This window comes from Balearica regulorum, chromosome 8, assembly GCF_011004875.1.
Source record: "Balearica regulorum gibbericeps isolate bBalReg1 chromosome 8, bBalReg1.pri, whole genome shotgun sequence".
Lineage (NCBI taxonomy): Eukaryota > Metazoa > Chordata > Aves > Gruiformes > Gruidae > Balearica > Balearica regulorum.
In genome coordinates this window covers 33,151,431-33,171,108 of record NC_046191.1, presented here as the reverse complement: position 1 = coordinate 33,171,108, position 19,678 = coordinate 33,151,431, and the positions used below count along the sequence as shown (strand labels likewise).

Below are 19,678 nucleotides of genomic sequence, written 5' to 3'. Positions count from 1 at the left end.
CAAATGGCATCTTTTGTTAACATCCTCTGCTGTGCATCACTTGCTAGGACAGTTGTACCAGTCTTTGGATACCGTCTTGCCTGTGAGAGCGGTAACAGGTCTTGCTATTCTTTTGCCAATATCCAAACTGTAGTACCGATCTGAAATGAAGACACGTCAGAATTAAATTCCAGAAACTACATTCAGTACATGGAAAGAGTCTGGAAGCTAAAGCCTTCCTTTAGTTTCATTTAGGCATGAATTTTTCATTCTATGTACATATGTGGAGTTGAGAGCCTATACCAATTAGTTTTTGTCCTCAACTTTTATTTTTTCAGATGTCCTTCTTTGTGTTTAGCTAAGGTCTACAGCCCTGCTAATCATTAAATCTGTCCCAAGAACAGGGAGTAAGGTAGAATACTCTTGTACTGCTAGAACACAGAAATAGTCTTAAGAAGGTAGAAGTCAAACAAACTAGACACAAAACAATCGTGCACTGAGTACAAAAGTGGGGAGTCTGTTGTCCCCAAGTGGGAACTGGCAGACGTTAAGGTGAATTGGAGCATACTGGCAGTGACTGACTTTAGTATCCTTTATTTGGGTACCGCTAGTTCCTAGAGCTTTTTTTTTTCTGAATTATCCAGAAAATTCTGAGGAATGCTTTTACATGACCCTGGCTAGAGGGAGAGGGTCTACCTAATCTGGAATCATAAATAATATTTTCCTGGGAAGCAAAATGGTTCCTGTCCCTTCTTTTTTGAGTGGTTGTTGTTTGGGGTTTTTTTTGTCAGAAACATAGTTCCATGGAAGCCAGTGAAGAAACTATCCATGTGTAGTGGTCCGAGGATTTCACTGTATCATTAATATACTGTGTCATTAATATACTGTGTCAGGTTTTTTTGTTGCTTTATGAGCCTGAACTTTTCTGCCAATGCATTCCACAACTGGCTACTTTGAATCATTGCACCACTTGCTGCTAGTTGTCCTGTAACTATTGATTTTTAATAGAAACATCTCTTGAGTACAGGCAACATTTTAATTCTCAGGAGTTTTTAGTAGTGCTTAAAATTAGTCTTGCAGAATCACAAGCGCTAACCTCATGCTTCAGAAAGCTGAGGGATACATGGGCTGCTTTCTTCCCCATCCCTTAGTCTTTTGAAATGTATAGTAACTTGCATTAGCTTTAACTTACTGTAAGAGAAGGCATAATAATCGTAGCCGTCTGGCTTATTGTAGTTGGGCAGTGATATAGTTGAATGAATTACTTTCGGGAGCCCTCTCCAGTAGGCTGTCACTTTGATTTCCTTACGCAAAACTCCTGCAAGCAAAAGAAAACTTAGGTTAGGAGCTGTCAGTGTGTTTGCTGCAAGCCATCTTTTGCTGCTATAATCTACAGCAAGCGAGATCTATTGGATAAAAAAAAATTAAAAGTGCTATATTTTAAAAAAAAAAAAAATTTGATCAGAATGTTGTGTTTCAGAAAAGACTAAGATTAAAGCGGTTGTACAAAAGAAACTTAATAAACGTAAGTTACCAGATGGATATGGGTTGATTCTGACGGTCTGAATAACGGCTGGCATTCTTACTGCACGTTGGAAGCGTCTTCTTATTACAAGTCTCGGGACGTACGCTGGGTATCGTACGGTAACCTGGGTTCTTCTCTGACACTTCTTGGCTGGTTCTTGTCTGTACACGTACTGCTGCATGTTGCCATCTAAAACAGACAGTTCCCTTTGCTTAAAAAACCCGAACAACCCACCAAACTTCCAGCTAGATCAGATATGAAAATGTCATCGATGTCCATATCGCACGATCGCCATATCTCCTGCAGGAAATCAACAGCGTTGTGTTAATACATCCACGGCTGTTGCAGCCTTCAGCTTTTCCTACCCGTGCCTACGTTTTGAGGCAAAAGCCTTGCTCTCTAAATCCAACAGCCCACAGCTCCGGGGGAGCTGCTGCTGCCGCTGCCACCCTTCCTGTTCAGCAGGAGAGGGCAAGACCGTTACCTTAGGCTGCATGGGAAGAGGGCTGCAGTCCAGAGAAAGATGTGCATTTTGTTAACCTCTGCTTTTAAATTCAGATAATTCTTATGTTGGCAATACGTCGTTCATATCGGATAAGGAAATTACATTAATTTAAAATGTAACATAAGAAATTGGTTTAGTTATGAACTAGTAAGATTAAAGCCTTCCCTTCTCTAATTAACTTGAGGCTAAAATAGTTTTACAACCAGATAAAATTTATTTCGATGTTTGTCCACTGAGATGCCGGATTCTGTCCCTTACAGTCCTGTCTACTTTAAAATGCACTTTTAAAAGATCTGTAAGTAATCTGTAATACACACTTTGAGAGCTCCAGACTATTTTTTGACCACCTAGCTCACTCTGAGATTGCTTACAGTTGTGTTTTCGAAAGAAAGAAGTATTTCAGTCAAGAGAAACAGTGTTTTATTCCTGACTAAGGCATCTCAAGCACTTTTTGATCATCTGTGAACTTCTGAAATACGAGACATACCTCTTTTGATAAAATAAACGGATTCTGGTCTGCTGTTGTATCTTGCCACAGGGAGGGTTGCTACTATTTTCCCACTTAGCCCTGCAAATCCGTTTGCGAGAGGTTTGGGATAGCCTCTGTCCATTACGCCGTTAGTGAAACGCCAGTACAGGGGACCCTGGTGATGGAAGGAAAAGTTGAGCTTTAGAGGAAACTCATTTTTGGTAATTCGGCTCCACCAGAGAGATGAAAAATAATCCTAACACTGGTGTTTTGATAACTACATTGTAAAACTGGAACCATTCCTCCTACAGCCATTAAAAACGGGGAAAAAATATTACAGCTTCATAAAATAACCTGCAGTCTTTTAACACCACCTTTGAGCAGGAAAAGGGTCTCTTGGAAATGAACTGTAAGAGCGGTCACTGAACAAACAGTTCAAATCTCGCCTGTCGCAGGCAGAAAAAGCGGCTTGAATTCCAGGGCTGAGCGATTAATTGGGGAATAACGGTACAATGCCTTTAATGAGGTGGCGTATTTCATTATCGTCTCCTTTCAGGAAGGGAAATGCATAAGGAACTAATTTAGGCCGTGTGTGGGGAAGGGAAAGACACGATAAAATACCTGTATTTTAAAGAGTGGGATTTTTTTGAAGTGCAGCTCCTATGTAAATATTACTCAATTACCGGTTACTCTGTCAGTGCTCTGTCTCCTCGCCCGTTACTGGGGAAAATCCCTCTGAGCGGAGTCCTTCCCTGAGAAGCACCATCCCCAGGCAGACGAGGGGGGCCCGGGGACGTTTCACTTAACTTCCCCCACAGACCTTCAAACCCACCACGCTCTTCGAAAACCCCATTTATTCAATAAAACGAGCAACCCAGAGCAAGGCAAGGCTCCTCTTCTGCGGGGCTGCGTTTCAAAACCTGTCCTCTTTATTCCAAGCCACCCTCCCGATCGCTCCCCACCTTGATGAAGAAGGTCTTGCCGTCGCAGTTGCACCGGGAGAAGACGGAGTCGATGGGGGACGGGATGCCCCAGCCGTCGCTGATCCGGCGGGGGCTGGTCGTCGGCGGGTTCCTGCCGTTCAGCAGCCAGTAGTAGTGACCTGCGCGGCGGGAGGAGATGGGGTCAGAGGGACGGACAGACAGGGAGAGGCAGGGAGAAAGGCACCGGAGAGGAGGATCGCCCTCCCACCTTTCCTCGCTCCTGCCCTCAGGACGCAGCTGAGGGGGTAAGGCGGCTCCTGCCCCTACCTCGGAAGACGGCCAGGGTGCCGTTCGGCAGGGCCACCATGCCATCCGCCGGCTTCCCGCTGCACAGGTCCTTCTCGTCCTTCTTCGCTGCAAAATACAGTGGTTTGGGTTCGTTTGACATTTAACAAAAACCGCGCCGGTGGCGCTGGGGCTGTTAACTGCGGTCGCTTGTCTCAGGCGACGCGCAGGGCTCCCTGTCCTTCGGGGCTCTGCCTGGCAAAGCGTTTAATTACGCATTTGAGACGCATTCTTGGAAAGTTTGGCCTCGTGTTTTGGTCCCGGCAGTGCAAGACCAGCCGTTTACCTGACTAGGTATGGATATCTTCACTTAGCGCTTACCTGACTACCTGTAGGTCAGAAAAAGATCTATAAATGCATCGTGTGCTACCTCCCTCGTTTAATTTTTTCCTGTTCTGGGATGGTTACTTGATGTTTCTCTAAGCTGCTCTAGTAGGTCATCCTCCTCCTCCTCCTTATTTCTTAAAAAAGCATTTTCATTTACTTTCAGTGAAATATAAAGGAAGGATGAATCTGTTTTGGACAAAAATCCCAGTATTTTCCATCTTTAAAACTTTTTTCCACCACAAAATATCAGTCAGTACACGACTGAGAAAAAGTGCCCAAGCACCTTGGGGCTGGATCTGGTTAAAACAAACAGTGAGGACATGAACAATGATGTGGCAAAAAGCACAGAGCAAAGAGAATACCAGGAAAAGACTTCTTGTCTCTCTTACCGGACTTTTTTTGTACGTGACTACAAATACCAGCTCAGGTACCGTGAGTAATGGTGCCTGACTCCCAACCAATGTTTTCACGGGACTTAGAAATTTATCTTCTCTTTCATTGACTTTTCTGTTTGCACCTTCTACAATACTTACAGCAAATGTTTTTCGGCCAGACCAATTACCAAAACCAACTACTGAAACAAGGTCACGCTCTGAACTACGCGGAGAATTTCCGTCACGACACAACCAGGAACTGGGGTACCCGTGTTCAGGATGCTGGCAGCCGCACCATCGTGGTTATGGTTGACCACCGTGCCACGTTCTTGTGGCGGCAGATAGAAAGGTCTCGCGTGTCCTTTACTCGCGTGCTTTGTTGTGCTCTCTGGTGGAGTCACGGGTGCTTTTGTACCTGCTGGAAGGCAATTACCTTGTGTTTCTCCAGTTAAACTCGGCAAGTCTGCAATCTGTATTAAAGGCTTGTTGTTTATCTCGGGCTCTTCTGCTGGCAGAGCTTCAGGGTCAGCTGGCTGAGGCTCATCTCTTGTGTCGGTAACCTCCTGGAAATGTATAGTTGGCTTGGATGTCCCTTTAGAAACAATAAACATTTCTTCTATTGTGTCTTTTTTATCTCTTGTGGAGGTCTCTTTGGTAACTGTGGTTTCCTCTACCCTGTCAATACTGGGGGCCTTTTCGGTGGCATCTTCCATTTCTTTTTCAGGTGTGACACTAGTTTCTTTGGCCGTTACCTCTTTTCTACCAGCTGTTGTTGTCTCTACAACAACACAAGTAGTGCTTGTGCTGTCTTTGGCTGATGCTGTTACAGTCTGCTTAGTTTCCATAGTTGTGTCTCTTCTGGTGGTTGTTACAATCACCCTGGGTTTAGGAGTGGGCTTGGCCATGGGAGTTGTAGCTGCTGTTGTTATTACAGTCGCTGTTCCCACCGGGCTCTCTTCCTTTTTAGTTGTTAAAGTCTCTTTTGCTATGGGGGTCTTGTCTTGGTTAGCTGGGGTTACTGCTTTTTCCACAGCTGCTGTTGCAGCATTTTTGCCCGCAGTAGTTGGTTCCGATTCAGCTGCTGCAGTGACGGCTTGCTCGGCTGCGGGAATCGTGTTTGGAATATCGTCCTTCCCTTGAGGAGAGTCAGCTGGTTTAGCTGGTGTCACCACAGTTACAGTAGTTGTGTCTTTCCTACTTGGTGATGTTAAAATGTCTTTAAGCACAGTAGTTCTGTCTTTCTTGGGTGTTGTTATCTCTTTGATCACTGTGGTTGTTTCTATTTTAGTTGTTGGCCCTTTGGTTACAGGAGTGGGAACGGCCTTAGCTGTTGGTTTGTCTTTTTTGTCAGTTATTGTTACGATCTCGGTAGCCCTAGCTGCAGGTACCACCGTCCGTTGTACCGCTGCAGTGGTGCCTTTTGCAGCTGTGCTGGGTGCAGAAGTCGTCATTGTCTCTGCCGTTGTTTCTGAAACCGTTGCGTCTGCTTCAGGTACGGGGGGTTCCTTCCTAGTTGTTGGGACCGCCTCACCTCTCTGGGTGCTTGTCTCTTTTTTAGCAGTTGTTACTAATCCAGGGACAGTAGTTGTCACTTCAATAGGTGTTGTCTTCTGTACGGTGGTGGTGTCAGCCTCAGTGACTGCAGGGGTCGTCTCCTTCACCTTAGTTGTGGTGGGAGAGTCTGCCTCTGCTTCCTCCACTTTAGGGGTGGTGGGAGAGTCAGCCTTGGTTGTTGGTGCCTCTGTGGCTTCTGGTGTTGTGTCTTCAGGTTTAGGGGTGGTGGGAGAGTCAGCCTTGGTTGTTGGTGCCTCTGTGGGCCCTGGGGTTGTGTCTTCAGGTTTAGGGGTGGTGGGAGAGTCAGCCTTGGTTGTTGGTGCCTCTGGGGTTGTGTCTTCAGGTTTGGGGGTGGTGGGAGAGTCAGCCTTGGTTGTTGGTGCCTCTGGGGTTGTGTCTTCAGGTTTGGGGGTGGTGGGAGAGTCAGCCTTGGTTGTTGGTGCCTCTGTGGGCCCTGGGGTTGTGTCTTCAGGTTTAGGGGTGGTGGGAGAGTCAGCCTTGGTTGTTGGTGCCTCTGTGGCCTCTGGGGTTGTGTCTTCAGGTTTGGGGGTGGTGGGAGAGTCAGCCTTGGTTGTTGGTGCCTCTGGGGTTGTGTCTTCAGGTTTGGGGGTGGTGGGAGAGTCAGCCTTGGTTGTTGGTGCCTCTGGGGTTGTGTCTTCAGGTTTGGGAGTGGTGGGAGAGTCAGCCTTGGTTGTTGGTGCCTCTGTGGCCTCTGGGGTTGTGTCTTCAGGTTTGGGGGTGGTGGGAGAGTCAGCCTTGGTTGTTGGTGCCTCTGGGGTTGTGTCTTCAGGTTTGGGGGTGGTGGGAGAGTCAGCCTTGGTTGTTGGTGCCTCTGGGGTTGTGTCTTCAGGTTTGGGGATGGTGGGAGAGTCAGCCTTGGTTGTTGGTGCCTCTGTGGCTTCAGAGGTCGTATCTTCAGGTTTGGGGGTGGTGGGAGAGTCAGCCTTGGTTGTTGGTGCCTCGGGTGTTGTGTCTTCAGGTTTGGGGGTGGTGGGAGAGTCAGCCTTGGTTGTTGGTGCCTCTGGTGTTGTGTCTTCAGGTTTGGGAGTGGTGGGAGAGTCAGGCTTGGTTGTTGGTGCCTCTGTGGCCTCTGGGGTTGTGTCTTCAGGTTTGGGGGTGGTGGGAGAGTCAGCCTTGGTTGTTGGTGCCTCTGTGTCTTCAGGTTTGGGGGTGGTGGGAGAGTCAGCCTTGGTTGTTGGTGCCTCTGGGGTTGTGTCTTCAGGTTTGGGAGTGGTGGGAGAGTCAGCCTTGGTTGTTGGTGCCTCTGTGGCCTCTGGGGTTGTGTCTTCAGGTTTAGGGGTGGTGGGAGAGTCAGCCTTGGTTGTTGGTGCCTCTGGGGTTGTGTCTTCAGGTTTGGGGGTGGTGGGAGAGTCAGCCTTGGTTGTTGGTGCCTCTGGGGTTGTGTCTTCAGGTTTGGGGGTGGTGGGAGAGTCAGCCTTGGTTGTTGGTGCCTCTGGGGTTGTGTCTTCAGGTTTGGGAGTGGTGGGAGAGTCAGCCTTGGTTGTTGGTGCCTCTGTGGCCTCTGGGGTTGTGTCTTCAGGTTTGGGGGTGGTGGGAGAGTCAGCCTTGGTTGTTGGTGCCTCTGTGGCCTCTGGGGTTGTGTCTTCAGGTTTGGGGGTGGTGGGAGAGTCAGCCTTGGTTGTTGGTGCCTCTGGGGTTGTGTCTTCAGGTTTGGGGGTGGTGGGAGAGTCAGCCTTGGTTGTTGGTGCCTCTGTGGCTTCTGGTGTTGTGTCTTCAGGTTTGGGGGTGGTGGGAGAGTCAGCCTTGGTTGTTGGTGCCTCTGTGGCCTCTGGGGTTGTGTCTTCAGGTTTGGGGGTGGTGGGAGAGTCAGCCTTGGTTGTTGGTGCCTCTGGGGTTGTGTCTTCAGGTTTGGGGGTGGTGGGAGAGTCAGCCTTGGTTGTTGGTGCCTCTGTGGCCTCTGGGGTTGTGTCTTCAGGTTTGGGGGTGGTGGGAGAGTCAGCCTTGGTTGTTGGTGCCTCTGGGGTTGTGTCTTCAGGTTTGGGGGTGGTGGGAGAGTCAGGCTTGGTTGTTGGTGCCTCTGTGGCCTCTGCAGTTGTGTCTTCCACTTTGGGAGTGGTGGGAGCATCTGCTTCAGTCATTGGTTCTTCTGTAGCCTCTGGTGTCATTTCTTCAACCTTAGGAGTCGTCAGAGAGTCTGCCTTGGTCATTGGTGCCTCTGTGGCTTCAGGGGCTGTGTCTTCAGGTTTGGGGGTGGTGGGAGAGTCAGCCTTGGTTGTTGGTGCCTCTGTGACCTCTGGTGTTGTGTCTTCAGGTTTGGGAGCAGTGGAAGAGTCAGGCTTGGTTGTCGGTGCCTCTGTGGCCTCTGGTGTTGTGTCTTCAGGTTTGGGAGTGTAGGGAGCATCTGCTTCAGTCGTTGGTTCCTCTGTGGACTCAGGAGTCATATCTTCAGCCTTAGGAGTCATCGAAGAGTCTGCCACTGTTGTTGGTGCCTCTGTGGGCTCTGGAGTTGTGTCTTCCACTTTGGGAGTGGTAGGAGAGTCTGCTTCAGTCATTGGTTCTTCTGTAGCCTCAGGTGTCATATCTTCAACCTTAGGTGTGGTGGGAGAGTCTGCCACTGTCGTTGGTGCCGCTGTGGGCTCTGGGGTTGTGTCTTCAGGTTTGGGGGTGGTGGGAGAATCAGGCTTGGTTGTTGGTGCCTCTGTGGCCTCTGGGGTTGTGTCTTCCACTTTGGGAGTGGTGGGAGCATCTGCTTCAGTCATTGGTTCTTCTGTAGCCTCAGGCGTCATATCTTCAGCCTTAGGTGTGGTGGGTGAGTCTGCCTCGGTCATTGGTGCCTCTGTGGCTTCATGGGTTGTGTCTTCAGGTTTGGGGGTGGTGGGAGAGTCAGCCTTGGTTGTTGGTGCCTCTGTGGGCTCTGGAGTTGTGTCTTCCACTTTGGGAGTGGTGGGAGCATCTGCTTCAGTCGTTGGTTCCTCTGTAGCCTCAGGAGTCATATCTTCAACCTTCGGAGTCGTGGGAGAATCTGCCTCGGTTGTTGGTGCCTCTGTGGCTTCAGGGGTTGTGTCTTCAGGTTTGGGGGTGGTGGGAGAGTCAGGATTGGTTGTTGGTGCCTCTGGGGTTGTATCCTCTACCTTAGGGGTGGTGGGAGGGTCTTCTTTGGTTGTTGGTGCTTCTGTGGCTGCAGGGGTTGTGTCTTCAGGTTTGAGGGTGGTGGGAGAGTCTGCCTTGGTCGTTGGTGCCGCTGAATAAATAATTTAAAAGAATAAATAATTTAGAAGATCCAGATGAACCTGGATTGGGTTAGATGTTAATTAAATGTTAATTCCTTTTGTCTGCATGGGACTTTGCAGCAGTTTAGCTAAGTAAGTATTTCAGTAATAGTTTTGGCTAACCTGTCGGAACTCCGAGTGCAGCATGGGAGATGTTGGTTTGGTGTTTGTGGGTGAGGCCACCTGATGTTTCCGTCTTTTTTCACAGAAGGGGAACCGCACTATAAAATACAGTTCTTCTAATGGGACGCTTCCCTTCTCAGCCTGCTCTTTTACTTGTTCCTCTGGCTTTAATTATACAAAAACCTGCACCAATCACCTGGACTTGTAGGAGAGTTAGGGGAACAGAAGAAAACTAACTTTTGGGGTACAGACACCTGACTGCATCTCCTACTGTATCTTTGCATCTTGGGTGGTTTTCCTCTTTGTGAATTACAGCTTTAAGACTCTTGCATATGTAGTTACGCTGACTTAAGTACAATCATTAATATAGCTATATTCAGCAAAAACAGTAAACATTTCTGCATTCTAATCTCTCACCGCGAGTTATCTCCGTGATGTTTAGCTATTCGGTTCTGTTTTCACATAGGGTTTTTTTTTGTTCTGCGATTCCTGCTGTGCTGCTGTCTACCATTACAACTCAATTAGCGTTTGTTTCTTGAAAACCTGAAAAAACCAAGTGCAGCATCACGTGGTTTGGGACCATGTCGTTCAGCTTTTGAACAAATCTCAAAATCTAAAAAGATCTGATGGTCACAGCCTGATGACCGGCGCAGTGTCTCTCCCAGCAGACTGGAAGAACTTATAATACTGCAGTGTAAGAAATAATCCCTGTGTAAATTTATTAATAAATTTATTATTCTGTGTAAATGTATTGTAGAAATGGTGCGGTATGAGTGGAACGTTACAGAATAGGTTTTCCTCCCACCCAGTGTGTCTGAAATACCGCAAGCCAAGTGTGATCCTGTTAATGGTTATTTGAAGTTCCTTGATTTTGTTTCATTTGATCCGCTATATTGATTTTTGTAATAGGAAATTGCCACAGCAGCAAGGTAAGTACTCCAAATTTAAAATAAAAATTAAAAAAAAAAAAAAAAAGATTAAAATATTGCCTAAAATTGACTTCTAGTCTTATTTCATACTTGTTACTTCAGGTTTCAAGTTCAAACTGATCTCCCAAGTTATCGCTTAAAATGCTGGAACAGAATATCAAAAAACAGAGGAAAGCAACATATTTTCCATTCAGAAAAAATAGATTATATGTGTTTTCTGAAGCTGCATGAAGTCTGGCTTGATTAAAGCTACAGAAACCTGCTAGGAGACTTTTCAGTCCTGGTCCTGCCAATTCATCACTGTCCCAAGATACACCACCCTTCCTGTTCCAGCCGTGGACTGGGTCCAAGACGGACAACGGCGTGTAACATGTTTTTTGGAAGACGTGTGTGCAAATCCAAGATAGACGCAGGAGACATCACCACAGTGCACCATCTGTGTGAAGCGAAGTCTCCAAAGTCAGTATCCTGAGCTCTAGGTGAGGTAATTAGTTTATAAACCGAGCGGTTCCAAGCTTGGTAACTGTCTGGTAATGTCTCGCATCGGCTTTCTATTTCCAGAGCAGGAAAAATGGGCTTTAATGTTCCTTCAGGTAACACCCATCCTGTTTCATTCATATGCTTTCTTACCTTCCATAACTTCATGGGGCTGTGTTACTTCCTCTGGCTTCTTTTCCTCATTTTTGGATGACCTTTTAGATGTCGATTTGTTTGCCGGAGGAGTCTTAGGTGATGGCTTTACTGTGTGTGCTGAAAGAAATAAAATAATCTGTTAATGGGAGAGTTTTTCTTTATAGGTGCTTGGTGTCAACTGTATAAGAAGAAAGTGGTTACAAAATATCAGTGACTATCTTCCATATAAATCTAAGTTTCTTGCTATCTATAGGATTCTTTAAAGTATTATTTGGGGGGGGGGGGGGGCATGAGGGGAGGAAAGGAAAAATACCCTTTGGATGCCCAAATGTTTCATCACAGACAGGAGAAATGTCTTTCCTGGAAGTTTTGAGGTGAGACATTGTTTGCTAATGTGAATTTAGAGGTGGGAAAAAGACGAATTCTGAGTGGAGCTCTACATTCTGAAAATTTGTCTAATTTTTTTTTTTTTTTTTGGTCAGCTTATTTTTTTGACTCCAGATGTCTTGGGGCTAACTCACTATAGTGTATCTCTGAGAGCTACCGTATTAGCCAAGCATTTACTTTGATAATCCCCTGAAGATTCAGTTGTATTGTAGTTCTTCAGACATGTGATAATTCTGCACATAAGTGATTATTTCAGAGAGACATCTTAAAAACAATTCTTTCCTTGAAAGAGGCAGAAGCTACGAAGTAAGTATGGACCAAAGAAACAATGCAAGGTCTAGGTATTAAGCTAACGTCTAGTAGGTTGAGTTTTAGGAGAAACTGGATGTTTGGGTTCAGTAAGAGCCAGAAAATACTTTTTAATTCATTGTTGGGTCAAATTGTACAATTGGAAGTGAGACTCTCTTCCCACTCTACGTAGCCTTGTAGAAGGGTATTGTTAGTTGTGAAAAAAGTGTGATGGAGCTCGGGGTACCTGCAGCATCTTTTTGATCCAACTAAAGGAGCTGGTTACTGCTTCTTACAAAAGGAGCAGCACTTCTGTCTCAGGAGGTGATGAACATGGTCTCAGAGGATTTACTTTCATAGCAAGCTAGTAGTCAAAGCAAGTAAGTAAGTTGGGTGTTGGACTATAGAAAAGCTTTTCAAGAAGCTTTTCTTGAAAGAGACGTTGAGTAAAAATCCCTTTGGGAGCTGAATTGGCTTTCAGAGGTGTTGGTGGGGGGGTCGGGAATGTTTGAGCAGTCCTTAACTGTGTCCGCATGTGTATTTGGAGGGTATAGGGCTTTGGGAAGGTAGGAAAGGTAGATGTTGTAAACTTAGCTCCACTGCACAGAGCAAAGCGTTCAGAAGATGCAGAAATGGCAAAATGAAAGTTCACTGTGTGGCCTTAAGTTATTGCATTACTCCAAAGGGTGCAACAGGTTTCTCAGTTACTCACAGGTAGCAAAAATACTAAAATACTGAGTAGAGTGGTAGGCTGGGGTTTGGGGATGGTTTTGTTGGTTTTTTTTGACAAAAATTAATAGCAAAGTTAAGTAACTAAAATACTAGCAGAAACTCTCTAAGATTATGAGCAGTTGGTTAACTTTTCATGTGTTTGAACTGAGGAACAAGTGAAACGGCTGTTGTTTGTGAGTGTTTGTGCGTGTTAAGCTCCAGCAAAAAGAGGGAGCAAATTCACCTCAAGGCACTTCTAAGACACTTACCCTCTTCTAGACATCCAGTCAAAAAAATGCTGAATGCAGAATCTATTTTGGTATAAATTACTCTGCAACCGAGCAGCAAAACCACGCCGCTATACCAGCACTTGGGGACTGGGAGCGGTTGGTAAAGGGAACCAAATGATAATCCGTAACTCATCTTGTTTGTTAAACTGCACGCTTTGGAAATTGGCTGCCTTGGAGGTTGTCTGATCTGTGAATGCAGCAACCTCGTGCCAAGCCACGTTTGCCAAGTGTGCTTGCAGAACTGAATTTAGGTCCATAAGTAGCAGAAAGTTTAAGGACATGATGAAACATATTCTGTTGGTGTTTTCTAGACTAGAATTCAATTGCTAGTTTCATTAAAGCTACACGAAGTGAAACTGCTCCTCCAGATCTGCACGTTAGTGCTCAGCTAACAAAAACCCATCAGGTTCTGCAGTGAAGGACAGAATAAATTGTGAAATGTGCGTTAAAATTCTTCTTGCTGCAGCGGGAACGTGTAACTGCTGCTAACCAGGCAAATCCCACGGTTCCTCCCACTTGCCCCAGAGGACGGGTTTCTGTGTTGGGCTGCTCTTCCCATTTTGGATTCACGGTGGGCAGGACCTCGGACATCTCTCGCTATGTGCTGCCCGTGACTGCGGTAACCCAAAGGCAGGGATCAAGCAGTGCGATCCCAATGCATGGGGTAGGTGTTCTCCACTTCTGGATGGATGGGGAATTCAAGGGAGTTGGACCTTTGTGGTTACTACTTTTTTTTTTTTTTTTTTTTTTTTTTGTAAGATGATCTAGACTTGTTACTGCAATGTGTCATTCATTCCCCCAGCTTCTGTCCTTGGATTCTATTATTGATGGACCTTTAGCAGCATGAGTTGAAGTGCACGTGCAAAACCTGGCCTCACACGTATAATTCTGGGTGATGGTTCTGATATAGTAAATTAGAGTATGGCTGGTGCCAAAAGAGGCTAACGCAAAATAAAACGTTACCCTCAGGATTCATATCTTGGGGATGGCTTCCAGTTTAATCTACCTTTATACATCCATAAAGTGTTCGTGCTTGAGAAAATGGCCAATTTATTTTTGAAGTTAGGTTTTGTTGGTTTTGTTTGGGTTTTTTTTTGTTCAGCAACTAGCTTCACGTGTCCTAAGAAACCCGCACAGTTAATGTTTTATGATAACGCAAAGCATCTCTATTTAAATACATCTAGGACCAATATAGCAATAAAGAAATTTCTTACCCTCTTTACAGTGTTTCACGTAGTCTGGGCAACATTTGCCGTATCTCTCACACTCTGCGTCGCAGTCACACTCTCTTCCTCTTTCAAAGGCTTCAAAGCAACGTCCTCTGCAGGAGACCGCTGCAGAGGGCAGAACAAGAGTTAGTATTATTGGCTAGCTCGCATTTTACACTGGGACCTTTCTACAGTGAAGTCGTTTGCTTAAGCTGACGTAAAGAACAGCTTCATAAAACCAGGTGGTTATTCTGCTCTGATCCAGGACTTGTCCGTGTAACTGTGGGGACTGGATCAGGCCGTACAACCAGAACTGCACTTGGCCGTTGCAGTATACTGAGACCATCTAGAATTCATAGTGGAATAAAATGTGACCTCAGAGTTCACTTTAGCTAGGTCCCATCCATTTCCCTCATCAAACAGCAGCTATCTCAAGGGTTGGGTTTCCAAAAAGGTGTTCATCGGGGTACCACTTTGCATCAAGTGGTGTGTCTACCAAAGCACTTCTGAAAAATAATTTGCCTAAATAAGTCGTGGCCGGGCGTACCTGGTGTCTCTGGGCAAATACTGCAGCTTAATTGAGTGAATGAGTTAATGAAGTTATACAAAGTGACTATTTTTGAAATGTTATCCCAGTCTATTTAATACAGTTCTTAAATTATTAGTACTAAAGGAGTATCTACCATGTTTTGACATGATTAATAACCACATGCTTTTAATAATTCATTATTGATTAACTTCTGATAACTTCAGTCATTACGGTACTTCTGTTTTACGTTAAATAATGCCCAAATTGTTTTGGAAAGTGCGTGCACAGGCATTACAGACCGCAGCACAACACGCTTGCTGTGTTTTTTCAAGGACAAAATTTGACCCTAAACATTTCCATTACATTACAATCTCATATTTATTAACATTCAGTAGTACCTTTCATAGGTCCTTAGTTAACTGTTAAATTGAAGTGATTACGTTCGACCTGAAGTGGACATTTTTTGAGGGTGCTTAGCGTCTCACAGAATTGAGCCAACAATTAACTATCACTTGGTATTTCCAGAATTCACCATATGATCTGTTATTCTTGTCCTGTATCTTTTCTGTACATAATCTCTACCGAAGCCTTTGTGGCACGCAGGGCATAAAATTGTATTTTACAATTAAATCTAGCAAAATTATGATTACTGTATAGGCAGGTTCTGAATGCCTTTTGACCAGTGTAGGTGCGGAGTGAGTCTGTTGATGCCAGTGGATTCATCCCACGTGCGGAGGTGAGAATTGGTTTTATTTTCTACCGTTAGGGCCGTTTTGTTCATAAACAGTGTTTGGCATTGCTCTCATTTAGTCAGCACCAAACACACTGACTCAGCAACAGTCCTCAGACTGCTTGCGTCCTCCAAGGATGGTGTCCTCTGTGCTTGCCCAAATTCAGTGATTTAGGGTAGAACAGGAAAAAACATCCTCCAGCCTTAAACTTTTCCTTAAGACATTACCTAGATGCCAGAATAACTTTAGAATCCAGCCCACAATAAATAAATAGCCTACATAATTAAAATGCCTTGGTATGTACTTTTGGTTATGGAAAATGCCGATGTACCCTCAGAAATCAGAACTGGGATGGGGAAGACCGAAGTGCAAGAGTTCCCAGCGTGCGTGTCGGAGGGGCAGAATTCGCATTTCGGGGAGTGCTGTCTGCTGTGAACAGCACTCGGCCTGTATTGCTGGATCTAAGAAGTTTTATCTTACCAGAACCACAGTGCAGCGTAACAAACTGCAGTGATCTAAATCACTGGTATTTTTGACGTTGATGATTCATATGAAAATATTTTTTTAACTCTCAGTAAAACAGTTTGAAATGCCTGTATTTATTTGCACTCTGCAGTTTTGCATGTAAATAAAGCATATAAAATAATACCCATCCAACCATCTTTTTTCATCAAACTCTGGACGTGGTTCTGATCCAGAATAAATGTCTATCCATGGAAAGATCCCCTCTGACTTTGGATTACACCCTACAGACTCCACACCTCTCAAATGTCAGTTGGAATGTCCCAGAATTTCTTCCTGGGGAACCCCGAGTTTGCTTTTACCAACGTTTTGTGTAGGAGACAAACAGAGTACAGAGGAGGAAACGAGCGGCAGGTAAACTGTTTTCCCCCCGCCTTGCCTAGCTCTGCTCTTCCGAAAAGCAAAACCCTTTTCCTGGTGACAACCTGCGGATGCACCGTTTATCTTGGAATGGGTCGCGAGGGGTTATCACTGAGGTTTTGGGAGGGAGCACAATACACGTACGAGAAGCGAACAAGGACGCAGCAAACGAAAGGAGGCATTGAAGCGTTCGGAGGAGAGACGCCGGTGTGGTGGGGAGTGGGAGGAACGGGGGGCGGGGGTCTGGCCGATAGGAACTGGCTGGGTTTGGGAACTTACCCACTGTGCAGACTTTCCTGAAGTCAGGGCAGCACTCCATGTAGTGTTGGCAGTTAAAATCACAGTGGCAGTCATGCTCTCTAGAATACCCTTCCCCACATCTCCCTGTACAGCTTGATAAATCTAAAATCACACAACACTGGTGTAAGCATTGCCAAACCAAAATGGTACGTGAGGAAATGCTGAACGGCAAAGCAGTAAGATTTATCTTTTTTTTTTTCTACAGAACGCCATTTCCTCCCTCGGTATTGCAGAACTGTGGGCCCGGTGCAGACCCAGAGGTTTGCTCTGAGGACCGGCAGCACCGCGCTGCGGTTAGAGGCTAACTTATCCTGCTCCTCCCGAACGCTAATGAATCCCCGGGGATTGGTTCAGTAATACGGCAACACCAGCCCTGGCAGCCAAACTAGCCCGTGCAGATTTATCTTAAGCAGTGTATCAGCCAGGCACTGCATTGTTTTTGCAGACTTAGTCTCCATCTTAATCCACCCTATGTATGGGTACAGATGTGCGCCCGCACCGCCGTGCCTCACGCTCATTTTACTTTTGGTAATGTTCTGCACGCCGACAAAACAAAATCAGTTTTGCTTGCAAGCTGGTGAGTGCTGTCATCATAAATACAGCTCCCCGAAGCCGTTTTTATCGGCAGTTTTTGAAATCTGCCAGCCCTCTACATTATTTTTTGCCCTGAAGTCAGAGAGGAATTTGGTATGGACTCTGAGGTCAGGAACAGTTGGGATCCAGTCCTGCAATCATCTCTAAAGCACTTTCCGCTTGTTAATTAGGAGATTACTTATCAGCAGAGTAACGTAAGAGCTGATCCCACGGTGGCTTTACTGCTAGCCTGCCGTAGTGCTGGGAAATGCTAGGTAGTACCAAACGGCACGGTGGTAAGCGAGACGTCGGGAGGTCTGCTCTCAACCCGCACGTGCTCGCGCTCGGCAGCGGGTTGTTACCCTCCGCTGCCAGATCAGATACTGACCCTGGAACAACTGCCCTGCCTGTGCAAAACCTCCGCTAACAGAACACGCTAACAGCTTCTTCGGGAAATGAAACATGCGGGACCACAAGTGAAGCGACCTTAAATACAAACAAAGAAGCTGAACAATCAGCAAGCTAAAACAGAGTTAAGGTTATCAGCCGGAACGTTGAGGAACAAGAAGAAAATAACAAGAAACAACACGTAACACAACACGACACCAAAGGCAATTGCTAACAGCACGCACTCCGCCGTGTGCATGCCTGAGGGAAGACCGTGGGATAATAAATAATTAAACCCCTGAAAATCTATTGCGATTTTCAGTAGTTAGGTATGTTTGTTAGCATTTCTTTACAAATAATGAAGCAGGACGAGGGACTAAATGGACAAGTTAATGGGCCCTTAATGGGGGAGGTGAAAAAAAAAGACGCTGGGAATCTTCCTTTCTGGATATGTGCCAAATATATTGCATCCTGCTTCCCTTACGGGAAGAAAATACAGATAAGTAAGTCCAAAAAGTAACACCTTTTCATTTGTTTGCTTTAAGTTTATGACTTGTAAGCTATGAAGTTACTTCTAAGGAAAACGCCTGAGTGGTTGTAGTTGCTGTTGGCAAGAGTCTTGATTTTTTTTGCTGAAAATAGTGGGAAGGCTCCCATCAAATACGGAGGGGGGCAGTGTCAGGGTGCTCTGCCCTCCAGGTAAAATTGAACATCTGCTGTGCCCTGGTGAGCTGCTCAGATAGCCAAATGTTATGTTTTCTGCCACCAAGTAGCAATCAATTATTTTCTACCAGTAAGTAATACAGTTTTATCGCTATAACAACTTGACGGCTACTTGAGAGCCGTGACAGCACAGCACTTGCCAGGCTGCAAGTTCTTCCATCTCTTTGTAACCGTGCTACTCTAGTTACAAATCAGTGACAGAGCTTTGAGGGTAAATAAAAATCTGTAGTATTAGACAAATAATTGGAAAAATTGCCCTCGGTGGTGGTAATAACAGTGCATTTAATGGCAAAGCACTTAGCTTGGTATAGACATTCCTTTCCCTTAGCCTATGGTATTTAAATATTTCTAACCAAATTACGTGGATATTGTAATTTTAGATTCTTCTCCGAATCATATTGCGAATCACTTGGGCTAAGTCTGAGGGCAACAGGATCTGTTGAATAAGTCTACAGAAAAAAGAAGTAGGTTCATACACATTTTGCATGATAGTCCTCCAAAAAAGAGGACCATGCTGTACCAACGTGTATTTATGAAAATATTCAGTGATGATAAAACTGAATCATAATGCCTGAGTAAATGCAAAGTTCTAGAATTTAGTAATTTTATGAGGACGCATTTGAAGTACTCTTACTATTTGTCAAGTATCCTAGACACCCTCCCTTCAACTTTGTACGTTACAGTACCTTCAGAAGACACTTCTTGAATCAAGGACAGTGAAAGGATCACCAGGGATACGCAAAGTATGTTCCGTATGATCATTACTTTCAGGTACGCCATCATCCCTAAATAGAAATAATCTTGTATCACTGCATGCAGTTCAATTAATTGGTTCAGAATTTTTTAAAAAATTGCATTGCATATCTTTAATAGTAGTTTAATAACAACATAAAATTAATACTAAAATTATTCAAAAACAAATTTCTAATTCAGAATTACACCATAAATTCTCTCTTGGTTATTAGTTGATGAGCTGCTAAATTTTGTAGTAAGACTAGGAAAATTCATTATTAGCAAGTAAAAGTAGTATTTTTTTGCAGAAATCTATTAAGTGGAAACTACATTCACAGCCTACTCCTTTTAACATGGATGCACATCAGTACAACAGTTTCTAAAGTTATAATACTGATAAATATAAATGTAAAGTAAAAACATACTGTCAAAACATTAGTTATTAAGCAGCATAATTTTATAAATGATAATCTATCATCATTGAAATACTAGTGTTTAAGTATATCGAATGGAAATGTAGGATAGAAGTAAATCTTTCAAAAGGAAAACTTGTCTGGTTTTTCTGTTCCAGTTCCTCATTTTCCTTTTGAAGACGAGCACTTTGAGCAAAACGCTCGTAGAGGTAGGTGTTACACTTACCTAACAAAGAATATGTCCCCTCTCGGTGATGTTTCAGATGCCTTATATATTGCTTTGTAACTACGCTGGGGTTAACTAATTAGGCAGCTTGTTAAACAAAACCGCCAATGACAGCTTATGACAGCAAACTTTCCACAGGAGTTGGAAGAGGTCCCGGATGACTAGACTAACGCAACATCTGGAAAATACTCCCATTAAGAAAAATGATTACAGAAAAAACTAAATAGGGACTTACTAGTCAAAACAGATTTTGATTACTGAGTGAAATGAACAAATTGTCCTGAGTGCATCTGGAAGGCATTAGATATTATTGCATAGCAGTAAAAAATCATTATAAGAAATGCTGAGTATATTTTCTTTCCTGTCAAATGTAGCTTAGGTG

General features: G+C 44.7%; 1 protein-coding gene across 1 annotated transcript; it reads right to left on the bottom strand.

The window, feature by feature from the left end:
• Positions 1-3: 3 nt before the first annotated feature.
• Positions 4-18,708, bottom strand: PRG4 (proteoglycan 4). The gene is made up of 10 exons (XM_075760580.1): positions 18,612-18,708; positions 13,807-13,926; positions 10,914-11,033; positions 4,881-9,203; positions 3,729-3,815; positions 3,441-3,580; positions 2,497-2,653; positions 1,514-1,693; positions 1,172-1,297; positions 4-140 (listed from the first exon to the last, which is right to left on the bottom strand). Exons 1-10 carry the CDS (start codon positions 18,706-18,708, stop codon positions 37-39), a joined length of 5,454 nt encoding a protein of 1,817 aa, XP_075616695.1. The 3' UTR covers positions 4-36.
• Positions 18,709-19,678: the final 970 nt, after the last annotated feature.

Coding starts and splice junctions, on each gene's coding strand:
- PRG4 (XM_075760580.1), bottom strand. CDS start 18,708: ATGATGGCGTACCTGAAAGTAATGATCATACGGAACATACTTTGCGTA. Junction 3,581..3,728: donor CACCCTGGCCGTCTTCCGAG/GTAGGGGCAGGA, acceptor CCCGCCGCGCAG/GTCACTACTACTGGCTGCTG. Junction 2,654..3,440: donor GCAAGACCTTCTTCATCAAG/GTGGGGAGCGAT, acceptor TTCCATCACCAG/GGTCCCCTGTACTGGCGTTT.